The sequence below is a fragment of the Nymphaea colorata genome, chromosome 1 (genome assembly GCF_008831285.2).
Source record: "Nymphaea colorata isolate Beijing-Zhang1983 chromosome 1, ASM883128v2, whole genome shotgun sequence".
Taxonomy (NCBI): Eukaryota; Viridiplantae; Streptophyta; class Magnoliopsida; order Nymphaeales; family Nymphaeaceae; genus Nymphaea; species Nymphaea colorata.
This window is the reverse complement of record NC_045138.2, coordinates 6,853,273-6,864,871: the sequence shown is the minus strand read 5'-3', so window position 1 is coordinate 6,864,871 and position 11,599 is coordinate 6,853,273. Positions and strand designations below refer to the sequence as shown.

The 11,599-nt window shown below is 41.3% G+C and overlaps 1 protein-coding gene across 1 annotated transcript; it reads right to left on the bottom strand.

Annotated features, from left to right (window-relative positions):
• Positions 1-1,610: 1,610 nt before the first annotated feature.
• LOC116252895 (cation/H(+) antiporter 15-like) lies at positions 1,611-6,138 on the bottom strand. The gene is made up of 4 exons (XM_031627510.2): positions 5,833-6,138; positions 3,752-4,259; positions 3,158-3,654; positions 1,611-3,091 (listed from the first exon to the last, which is right to left on the bottom strand). Exons 1-4 carry the CDS (start codon positions 5,965-5,967, stop codon positions 1,868-1,870), a joined length of 2,364 nt encoding a protein of 787 aa, XP_031483370.1. The 5' UTR covers positions 5,968-6,138; the 3' UTR covers positions 1,611-1,867.
• Positions 6,139-11,599: the final 5,461 nt, after the last annotated feature.

Below are 11,599 nucleotides of genomic sequence, written 5' to 3'. Positions count from 1 at the left end.
TAACGTGAAAGATGTAGGATATATATAACAAACTCACTTGAGCTTAAACGAGCTGAACTTGCATAGATCGAGCTCAATTTGTTAAAACAAAGAGTTCAGCTTTTGTCTTGAACTAACTCAACTCTCGGTAAAAAACGAAACAAACTCGAGTTGATAGACTTTATTAAAAGAAAGAGGTTTTGGATCCAATTAGATAGGAGATCCAATTTAGGTTCTTAAATTAAAATGTCAAGATTTGAATACCAGCGGAAGTTTATTTGTAGTAGCATAATCTAACACTTGGAACTTAGATACAATGGATCTTATATCCAAGATCCGAGGGCCTTAAAACCGATGTTCCAGAGCCAAGAAGGCTCTTAGACCCTAATCTCTCTCTCTCTCTCTCTCTCTCTCTCTCTCTCTCTCTCTTGTGTGTGTGTGCTTGGAGATCTATTTTGCTGGAAAAAAAGGGTTTGGAAGTGGGGATTTAATGCCCTTTACGGACATGAAAATCTCAGTTCAGATCCAAGGTTAGATTTAGGATCCAAGCTATCAAACACCCCTATAGTGTTTGTCTATACATTAGGGAGTGAGTTTAAATGTCAATCTTCTTAGGGGCGAATACTATGTTACTATCTCATACATCTAACTTAAAAATTTTGCAGATTCATTGGACACTTTAAAAAGTATCTTATGTATTTACCCCACTTGTTTGGGTAAATGCGTGAAATAGTAACATGTCGACATGTTACTGGTTCCAAACAAGACTTATTGTTATCATCTCATGAATCTTTCTCAAAATTTGAGGCACGTTCATGGAACATTTCAACAAGTATTCCATAAATCTGTTTTATTTTTTGGGATGGATTCGCGGGACAATAACAATATGTTACTGTTGCCAAACAATCCTTAACCCCTCAAGGATGTTTAATTGCTCCTCATGATTTGAGAACCATGACTTCAAGAACTGACCATTTCCCTTTAGATTTTAAATTCAACTTTTTCACAACACAAAAAGACAAAATAAGGATTTCAAATATGAAACTTAAATTTGAGTTAGATTTTTAGTTTGATGAACCATAAATGTTATCATGGATCTTTTGTCACATTAACAGAAGCATGCCACATCATATCTGCATAATCTCAATTGATTTCAAATTTGAATTCAACAACCGGCCCCTTAGTGAATTTTTTGTCTGATAAATGTTTTAAGTTTGATTTTGAAAAAGAAAATATGAAGACATAAAATTGTGATAAATGAATCTTTCGTTGTTAACTAAAAATGTGTCTACATATATTGTTAACAAAAAATAACGTTATGCCAATTCGACCCCATAAGTAGGGTTAATGAGATAAAATGAAATGCTTTCAATACACACGACATTTAGCTGCAAGAATGCACTAACATCTTTAGGTACGCTATTTAGTATTAACATTAAGTTGTAGCTATATCTAAATTAGTTACTCTTTATTATTATTGATAAATTTTTATTAAAGTACATTATGCACGGAAAACTTAGTTGCATATATGAAATTAAAAATAGCTGTCATGATTCTAGACAATCAAATAGTTTTTTTTTATCAGTTTAAAGTTCATGTTTCACATATTCTGCACTAAACTGAAAAAGGAAAAAGGAAAAAAGAAATATCTCGCTGTTAACAGTTATGGTGAGATCTGTTCAGACTCCATGTGCGGTTTCTCTGACAAACAAACGAAAAAGAAGAGGAGAGGAAGAACAATAGATTGGTGGTTTAGAAAAAAGAAAAAAAATTTCTGCTCATCCCTCATTTCTGCTCGTCCTTCTTTGGAGTTCCCTCCGTTTCCATCCTCTGCAATTCTCACTGTCGATCTGCAACAACTAACGATCGGAAAAAGAGCTCGGTGGTACTACTTGGCATTTCCCACGAACTCCTTCACCTGGTTCGAGTAGTTGAAGGCTGCATCGATGCGGCCCTGGTGCTGCTGGATGACCAAGACGGAGGCGGCGGTGAAATCGGAGGAGGCGAGCAAGTCGCCGACCGGGCCGAGCTCCGGGCACTCGCTCCACTCGGTGAGGCCGGAGGTCACGGGCGACTCCCAGAGCTTCTGGTTCCTCCCCACTATGAAGAGGTCGTGGTTGGACTCGATGGCCTTAATGGCGGCGACCATCTCCTCCCCGTTGTAGATGACGGCCTCGTTGTACATAATGGAGCTGTCGCAGACGGTCTTGAGCCGGAACTGAGACAGGAACTCCTCGTCGATCTCCTTCTCGACTTCCTCGTCCTGGAGAAGCTGCTGCATGCCGTCGTGGACCGGCGTCGTGGCCTTGGAGACGGAGCCGGCGATGAACCTCATGATCGTGAGGCTGATGCCCTCGTGCTCGACGAACCTGGCGGAGTAGCAGAGGGCCTCGCGGTCGTCGGGGCCTCCGAAGAAGAGGAGGGCCACGTGGTGGGAGACGTGCATGGAGGACAGCCCCATGGTACCGGTGAGGCCGCGGTCGACGAGGATACCGACTGAGCAAGGGGCGGTGGCTAGGACGTTGTGGTTGACGTTGCGGACGGAGGCGTTGGAGGCGTCTGCTCCGCCTCCGGCAGCACCGGTTCCTGCTCCGGCGAGCTGCTTGTGGAAGGGAAGGATGATGAGGGCGATGCGCTTCTCCTCGGCGAGGCCGCAGATGTCCTCGTGCATGGTGGAGTAAGGGGAGATGGAGGTAAGCGCCTGGACGGGGATGCCGCTGGCCTCATGGTACTTCTCGAACGCTGTGATGATGCGGTCGTTCTCGTCCTGGGCGCGGCCGGCCTGACCGCGCTGCTGGTTGGAGGTGTGGACGATGAGCATGGAGGCGCGGCCGGTGAGCTGAACCAGCCGGAGGGCGTATATGTAGATAGGAGAGCGGCGGGCGGAGCAGGAGGCCTCCAGCAGGTTGATGATCGTCGGAACGCACCGGAGGTTGTAGACGCACGACAGAATCCGGAGCTCGGAGTCCATCTTCTCCCGCTGCACCGTCCGGTGCTTGTATGGGATGAAGGACGTCACCCTCTTGAACAGGAAGAAGGTCGCCGGACTGATGATCGCCGTCAGCGTCACCGACGTCAGCACCATCACCGCGTATGATCCCGCGCTCAGTGCCTGCATCCAAGAGGCCCAAGTAAGTTAGGGGATGGAGTTGGAAATTGAAAAGGGGAGGAGGAAAACCTTCTTCTCGAAGAGACGGTTCAACATGACGATGTCGAGGACGCCCTTGGTGTTCATGAGCAGGGCGATGAGGACGCCGTCGCGGGAGGTTAGCTCGTAGGCGACGGCGACAAGCCAGGTGGCGGCGGCCTTGACGGTGGCGGAGACGCAGAGCACGACCAGCAGCGGCCACTGCTCGCTGGTGGAGATCTTGAGCATGTCGGCCCGGAGCCCGGTGACGCAGAAGAAGAGGGGGAGGAAGAGGCCGGTGGTGATGTCCTCCACCTTCTCGGTGACGGTGTTGGCGAGGGGGCCCGGGGGGATGACGACGCCGAAGGCGAAGGCGCCGAGGGAGGCGCGGAGGCCGATGGAGTCGGCGACGAAGGCGCAGGCCAGCACGCCCACCAGGATGAGGCAGATGTACGCCTCGTTCATCGTCTCCCCCTCCGGCGTCCGCTTCACTATCCACGCGATCGCCGGCTGCACGACGAACACCAAGAACATCACGAAGCTCACCCCTGCAACCAATCGCACCAATCTGTCACTCGCCGGAGAACGGTTGCTTCCGAATCTTCTGGATTGAAAGGGGGACAATGAAGCGGAAACGGTGCTTACCACAAGTGAGTCCCCAAAAGGTCGACATTCCTGTGCGTTTTGACGAAGTCAAGGTACCGGAAACGACGAGCATCGCCCACATGACGATGTCGACTATAATGCTGGACGACAGGGCGAGGTTGCCGGCTTCGGAGTTGAGGAGCTTCAGCTCGGTGATCATGCGCGCCAGGATGGGGAAGGAGCTGACGGAGAGGACGACGCCGCCGAGGAAGATGACCATCGGGCCGTCGGGGATGGGCGTCTTGGTGTACTCCCTGAGGAATAAGTACATCGCAGCCGACGCAGCGCAAGGGGGTCCAGTTCCGGCGATGGAGATCACCACCGCCTTCATCCCCACCTTCTTCAGCAGACTCCCCAAGTCGAGATGTATGCCCACCAGGAAAAGCCAGTATATGAGCCCCAGATTAGCGAACGTTTCGAGTAGGCTTCTGCTCTCAGGCGCTAAAAGCTTCTCGGGGATGCTTGGAAACAGTTGACCCACAACCGCGGGGCCGAGCAAGATTCCCGTCTGCACAGTCACATAATGGTCTAAGAATTCCGGCGGGGAAGTGAAAGCACAACCAACCAAGGGATTTTGTTAGAGGTTGAGTTCTGTCGTATTTGTAGGTAGAGGGGCGGACGTTAATATCAAGATGCATATTTACTTAGTAGTCATCAAATATTTCATTATCTCATACTTTTTATCTTATGTTTTTGTGATTATCATTCTTGTTACATATGACGTTATAGTGTGAGATAATGATGTGGATATAAAATAATAACATAATGACTAAGATATAAGATAAATATGAGATAACGACATAGGTTTGTGATAATGTGTATGAGATAACTAAGTTTGGGCGTCGGGCTTGAGTACGGGTACTCAGCACATCTGGTCCGATCGGCCCAGGTCCGAGCTCAAAAAAACTGCATTGATCAGGTGCTCAAAAAAACTGCATTGATCAGGTGTGTCAGCCTCGACCCAAATTAGCTCCATGTCTATCTACCATTACTGAGTATGCCTATGTGTCAATGAAATATTAGTACAACACCAAGTTGATGGTGCACTTAGCCTTCATTAGGGCAGTTGTTATCTTGGACCTTAGAGGAAAGGAAAATGAGGGCTTTCTCATTCATTTTTTAATTTGATGAAATACTCTCTTGCTCACTAAAAGGTGAAGATTGAAAATTTGAGTTCCAAGAGAGTGAAAATATAACTTGCATGAAACTTATTATGATGGAAAAGGCAAAAATGCCCTTCACAAATCTCATATAGGTATGCAAACTCATAAATGTTATATTTAAAATGAACTCACAAATAATTAATCTTTCCTGCTCCAAGGTCCAAAGGCTCTATGGAACCCCGGGAAGCGTAAGCCCAATGTACCATCAACTAGTACAACATTCTCACTCTCTTGGCATGAAGGCCGACTACAAGAATTGAACCGACAACCAGAGATTTCATTTGACATTAGGCCAACCAGCTGAGCTACATTATGCCCCTTACCCCACATGTCTTACCTTTGGTAAAGCATAAGGAAAAGTATAGATGACACCTTAAAACCAGGTTTGAAGAGTATTAAACAATCATAGAAAGTAAATTTAAAAAATGGTTTTGTCAAAACCTGGTTTTATAAAACCTGACTTCCTCATATTATCATACAAAACTATGTTTTGAATGTCAAGCAAACAAATAAAAGAAGCTTTTAAAACTCATTATAAAAAATTGTTTTCATAAGTTTTAATAAAACTAAGTTAGATGGCCCAAACGCCTCCTAAAATTTAATGGTCACTTTGAAAAGCTAGGCAATGGTATGTTAGGTTTTTCTTAGACCAAAGAAAGATAAATTTCACATTTTGTTGTCATCAAAATTACAAATTCAATGCTTTTAGGGTAGAAAGCAACCAAATTTTTTTTTTTTGGAAGACGAAAGGCGTTGACATGAATAAATGTATGACATTTCAATATTCTTTGAAGTTCTTTTGTGAAAACATGAAAATATTAACAGGTCTACTGCAGTCGCATTGTACATGATACCAATGCACACGTTCTTCTTCTCAAGGTGGAGGAGGAGGAAGGGAAGAAGAGATGATGTGCTTACGAGAATCTCTGCAACGACGCGGGGCTGCTTGAAGGGGCGGAGGAGGAAGCAGAGGGTGCGGCTGATGATGAGGACGACGGAGATTTGGATGACGAAGAGGGGGAAGGCGAAGTCGAGGGGCATGTCCCCGCCCATATCCCATCCCCCGTCACCGGCATCGGCTTATTGCACGACAGCTGACCCCAGTCTCCATCTCTCTCCGCCATTTCTCAATTCTCCGGCGGAGTGAGGGCAGAGGGAGAGGGAGAGAGAGAAGGTACAGTTGCAGGAGAAAGGAGGGGGGGAAGAAAGAGAGTGGAAACAGGAAGAAGAAGAGGGGAGATCAGGTGAGCTGGAGTCCGGTGGTGCCTTATATTTGGTCTGTTTGTTGGGAGCAAATATAGAGGTCGTTAGCTTTGTGTGGAGGTTGACCGAGGTCCTGAGAGAGAGAGAGAGAGAGAGAGAGAGAGAGAGGACGCCATTGCCACCTCATGTCGAGACAACAAGACAGAGTTACAGGTACCGCTCGATGCATGCAACAAATGTCAAATTAAAAAAATAATATTTTTCAAATTAATGAAAAAAGTCTTGTTTGAGTTTTTTTTAACTTTTTTTTTTATTTCTACAATTTTTTTTGTTATTTAAATATAAGTATTGCTCATGAAATTGTGTGCACATACATAACGAGCTTCGCCTCGTGTCCATCCATGCATAGCTTAATTTCTATTTATCAAAGCTGGATTAGGGGTATATTTTCTTCTATTTGTTTTAAAAAATGACTTCTTTAATTTACATGGTTGTTTGAGTAATTTTAGATTGTGAAAACACATGATATATGTATAAAGAAAAATATAAAATAATTTGTCCATCATCTTTCATGTGTATACAAATAACTGTCTAAGGTTTAGGAATTACAAATAAATTGTTGTCTTTGTGAGATACTTCACAACACCTGCTCCATGAATTATTAAAAGTATTAAAAAGAACTTTTTTGGAAAGGAATTGCCTTTTTTTAGAGAAAAAAATGAACTATCCAAGCCTTTTAGCTCAAGTTTCAACATTCTTTGATAATTTCTCCCTCCCTTAATTTTTCTCTTCTTTTTCTTTTGCCTCAAGCTATGCCATACAAAAGAACATGGCAAAGTTGTGGAGAGAGTGGCAAAAAAATGATGTGAAATGGAAAGAACTCTTTGTTTAAAGATAGTTCCTTTTCTAAAGGGCTAACCTATGCGCTTGCAAATTGTTTTTATTAAATATTGACATAATTATATGTAATCCATGATGTTTTAGGTGCTTGTCTAGAAATTCTTCAAAAAATCTCTTTGTCCCTCTATATATATGGAGGATGATAACAAAAGATAGTCTATTAATCTCTATTTTTTCTTAATTAATTCAATATTTCTCCTTCTCTCTCTCTTCCTCTCCCTATATATATATATATATCCCCTCCAAATATTATGGAGACAATTAAGAGAAGAAGGGTTAGATGTTGAATGTTGCTGAAAAAAAGCACCATGCTGCACCATAGACCATTGTTAATGTCCTTAATATTTATGTATATATATATATATATATACATAAAAAGAGAGAGAGAGAGAGAGAGAGAGAGAGAGAGAAAAAGAGAGGAAAAATAAATTGTTACTTTGGCTTTTCAAGTCACACAGTCATTTAATAAGACTGTTTGATTCAACATGATAAATTGTTAAGAGAAAAACAATGGCAAAAATGCAACATTGCAGTTCACTTTTTTTTTTTATTCTTCTCTCAATCATCCATCGATTTAATATGAATGGCCACAGTTAGATGGATCGGTGACAATGGATAAGCAATGTCATCATTGACTTACTATATGTACATGTCTAGACTTCATCTAAGCCGTCGATTCAAGGAGATCAAATGGTGGAGATTTACTTGCAAAAATAGAAGGCAAGTTGTTTTTTTATTAAATACCTGAAATACCCTTCAAAGGATGTGACAGAAAGAAAGAAGGAAACCAATGAGTTTCCTTAAACAAAATTAGTGTTATTTATTTAGGGGTATTTTGGACTCTTGAAAAACATTCTATCTCCCTATATCCCTATAATCCATGATCTACATGATTCCTATCAAAATCACATAATATGAAAGTCTAGTAGCTATATATATATATATATATATATATATATAAAGATGGTTCATTCAGAGGTTTTTCCTTGTAATAGTTTTAATAAAATAGAAAGATAATCTTCTGTTTCTTTTTTTTAACCGAATCAGCTCAGAGAAATCAATATTCAGTATTGAATTCCGTCTCATTTTGGAAATTCTAATAAGCTTGCTATTTAGCCTATAAATATTTGCATGTATCATCAGGTCATACTGACGAATTCAAGTTAAAAATAATACTATTATTTTACTGAAATATCGGCTGCCCGCGTATATGTATACTGCAAAGCTCATAAAGGTATAATAAGACGTTTTTACAATTCTAACAGAAGGACGTATAATAGAGTTAACAGCCAACCTTAATAGGTTCTGGTAAATGTTGGAATACAAAGGTAAATGGAGAGATTAGATAAGTGATTGTATATAAAATAGAAGTTAGAGAGAGCTGTGCAGCACAAAAAAATACTGAAATTAGATCTGTTATGCAAATTGTTGTTGGAAAAGAAAAAAAGATATCCATTACTTACCCTAATCCTTAAAGGGAGAATTAAGGCACAAAGTATAATTACATTGTAAACCAGAAAAAATATTAAAAATAATTAAAGAGCTGTCAAGTTCTTTAATATTCAAAAAACTCACTCATCATCAATGTTCCCCCTTAAGCTAGAGCATAAATATCTACCATGCTCAGCTTGTTATAACACTTTGAAAATTCACTAATTGCAGGAGCTTTAGTAAAGATATTAGTAATTTGTTCTTCACAAGCCACATGAGTTGTAGAAACCACTTTTCCTTGAACGAAGTTACAAATGTAATGACAGTCCACTTCAATATGTTTGGTTCTTTCATGAAAGTCCAGGTTATTTGCATTTGCAGTATAAGTAGCTGCCCTGTTATCACAAAACATTGTCATAGGTAGTAGAACTTGAGTATCAAGTCTTTCAAGCATGGATTTGACCCATGTCATTTCTGCTGTTGTTTGAGCCATGACTCTATATTCTGACTCAGGACTAAACCTTAAGACCACACTCTGTTTCTTGCTTCTCTAGAATATAGGGTTTCCTCCTACAAAAAAACAAAACCCAATAGTAAATTTTCTATCTTTAATAGTGGATGGTGCATTGATGTTTGCCCTTCCGCAAGGCAATAGAGAGATCATGTGAGTCATAGTTAGCCAGATGAGCATTTAAGGAGTCGGGCACACTTATCTCATGAGAGGTTGATGGAGCAGAGCCATGCAAGGGACTATGTCGACAAGAGTAGATCAAAGGAGGGTCCAAAAGTTGGATTTGGAAAGGGTGAAAGGGATTCTCCAACTATCCGAACTTTCTGTCTCTGTTTGTTCCCATGGAGATGCGACCATCACTAATCGACGATGGAGCCATATGTGTGTATGTATGGAGAATCTAGGCATAATCAAATTAAAGGACTATGTCCCCCCCCACCCTTCTACACACACACACAAGGTACTTCTTGTTCCTATGGGCTAAAAGGATAACCCACCCGGTGGACTGCCGAGCGTCCTATGACACAGGAGCAGGATTCTCTAGAAAGCCAAGGCCATGAGTTGGATGGCCAAGAAGGCCCACTTGGATTCCCGAGTGTTGATGACGAACTTGGAAGAGACATAAGCAAGAATGGTGGGATAGACAAAGAACACTGAGGGAGCATCTCAAACCATGAGGTAGATGGGCATGAGGAATATGGATTAGACTCAAAAAATGTGGCGTCCATACTGACATACTCTTTCTGAGTGAGGTCAAAGCACTTGTATCTTCATTAGTTCTTGGGATAAACAATGAAGACACATTTTTGGGTTTGGGCAACAAGTTTATCATGCTTTTGACCAAGCGTATAAACAAAACATGTGCAACCAAATATGCGAGGTGGAGTTTGAAACAATGGATGATCAAAATAAAACATTTGAATGAGAATTTTGTTAAGTATAGATGAGGATGACAAGTGATTAATAAGATAACATGCAGTTAAGATCGCATCCCCCAAAAATAGGATGGTACATGGCTATGTAGCATAAGAATACGAGCGACTTCCAACAAATGTTGGTGCTTTCTCTCTGCAACACCATTTTGTTACGAGGAATGTGGGTAGGTAAATTGAGGAACAATGTCATCTTTTGATTAAAATTGTAATAGAGTGGAGGATTTGAATTGCACAACATTGTCAGTGTGAACAGACTTAACAAAAACACCGAGTCTTTATTTCAATGATAAGATTTTGAAGGATACATATAACTGCAAAATGTTCCTTCAGCAAGAAGACCCAACTAACATGAGAGAAATCATTAACTATGACAAAATAATATCAAAATTTGGACCTGCTAGTAGTACAGCTAGAACTCCACACATCGACATAAAGTAAATCAAACATACTATGACTTAAATGACTTAGACTCGAGGGAAAACTACACCTATTGTGCTTCCCAAGTTGACAGGCTTCGCACTGAAGTGACTGACATAGAAAGTTAAAGAAACAAGTAACAAAGTTTTGACACTGACTCAGATAAAAAATAGACACCTCTCGCTCATGGCCTCCACCAATCGTCCTTCAAGTCTGTAAGTCCTGAAACCAACTCGAACCAGGATAAAAATTAACTCTATAGTTCAAATCATAAGTAAACTCTTTAACTGAGAGAAGACTAGTGGGAAAGTTAGGAGCAAACAACACGTTATTTACAATTGAATAATAAAATTTTTTTTCACTACCTGAGCTGATAATAGAAGAGAATCTTCCATCTACAAGCTTCACCTGTCTAAGTTGAGGAAAAAGATAAAGCACAATGAATAAGTTTGGTTGACTGCAAAAATGCTTGGAGACTTGAGAATCAATGATTCGTGAAATACCTAGATTCTGGGTTTTCATACTGGTGGAGAAGGCAGAATCACCCACAACTGTAGATGCTGATGCAGAAGATGAGGCTTTTGAGCCAGAAATTGTTCATACTCAGAAAATTGTTCATACTCAGATTTACTGATACTTATTTAGACCTTTTTGCAGTTGATCTTGCACTGCTATCTTCAACATGTGAAGCCTTCGGGATATGAGAAGAACCCTTAAGCCATGATGCTTCAAGTCCTCGGTTCACTATGGTGACTGAGCGACCATATTTATTCTAGCATTTATCTTCTAAATGTCTAAGATTTCCACAGAAAGTGCATTGAAATCTACTATATCCACCTTCTGAGCCACAACCACCTCTCCCTCTACTTAAGGCCTGCCTACGGCCTCCTGAGACTACCAATGCTAAAGCGAGTGCATCTGTCGGGGATGGAGAGCGAGTTACAACCAAATGACTTAGCCTGTTATAGGCCTGAGCAAGATCTAAAATTTCAGCCCCAGTCAACATTGGGCTTTGGCAACTGCAGAATCAGGAGATAACCCAGATAAAAATTTTGTCACTATGTGTTGCTCAAAGTGAGTCTTGTAGCATGATTGACAAGGAAGACATAGCGCTTTGAGCCTTTTATAGATTGATTTGACTCAAGTGAAATATTGGGCAAGATCTGAGTCACCCTATTAGAGTTTAAGAAGTTATTTTTCAACCTGTAAAATTTTGCTAATGTTCTTGTCGTGAGAGTATGTTTGCTTCAAAAATTCTTACATATATTTGACATAAGTATAATATGCA

Bases quoted from the DNA above. Each gene is read 5' to 3' on its own strand.
- LOC116252895 (XM_031627510.2), bottom strand. From the start codon at position 5,967: ATGGGCGGGGACATGCCCCTCGACTTCGCCTTCCCCCTCTTCGTCATC. The intron at 4,260-5,832 runs GTAAGCACATCA...GTGACTGTGCAG, and splicing joins GCGTCGTTGCAGAGATTCTC to ACGGGAATCTTGCTCGGCCC. The intron at 3,655-3,751 runs GTAAGCACCGTT...GATTGGTTGCAG, and splicing joins CTTTTGGGGACTCACTTGTG to GGGTGAGCTTCGTGATGTTC.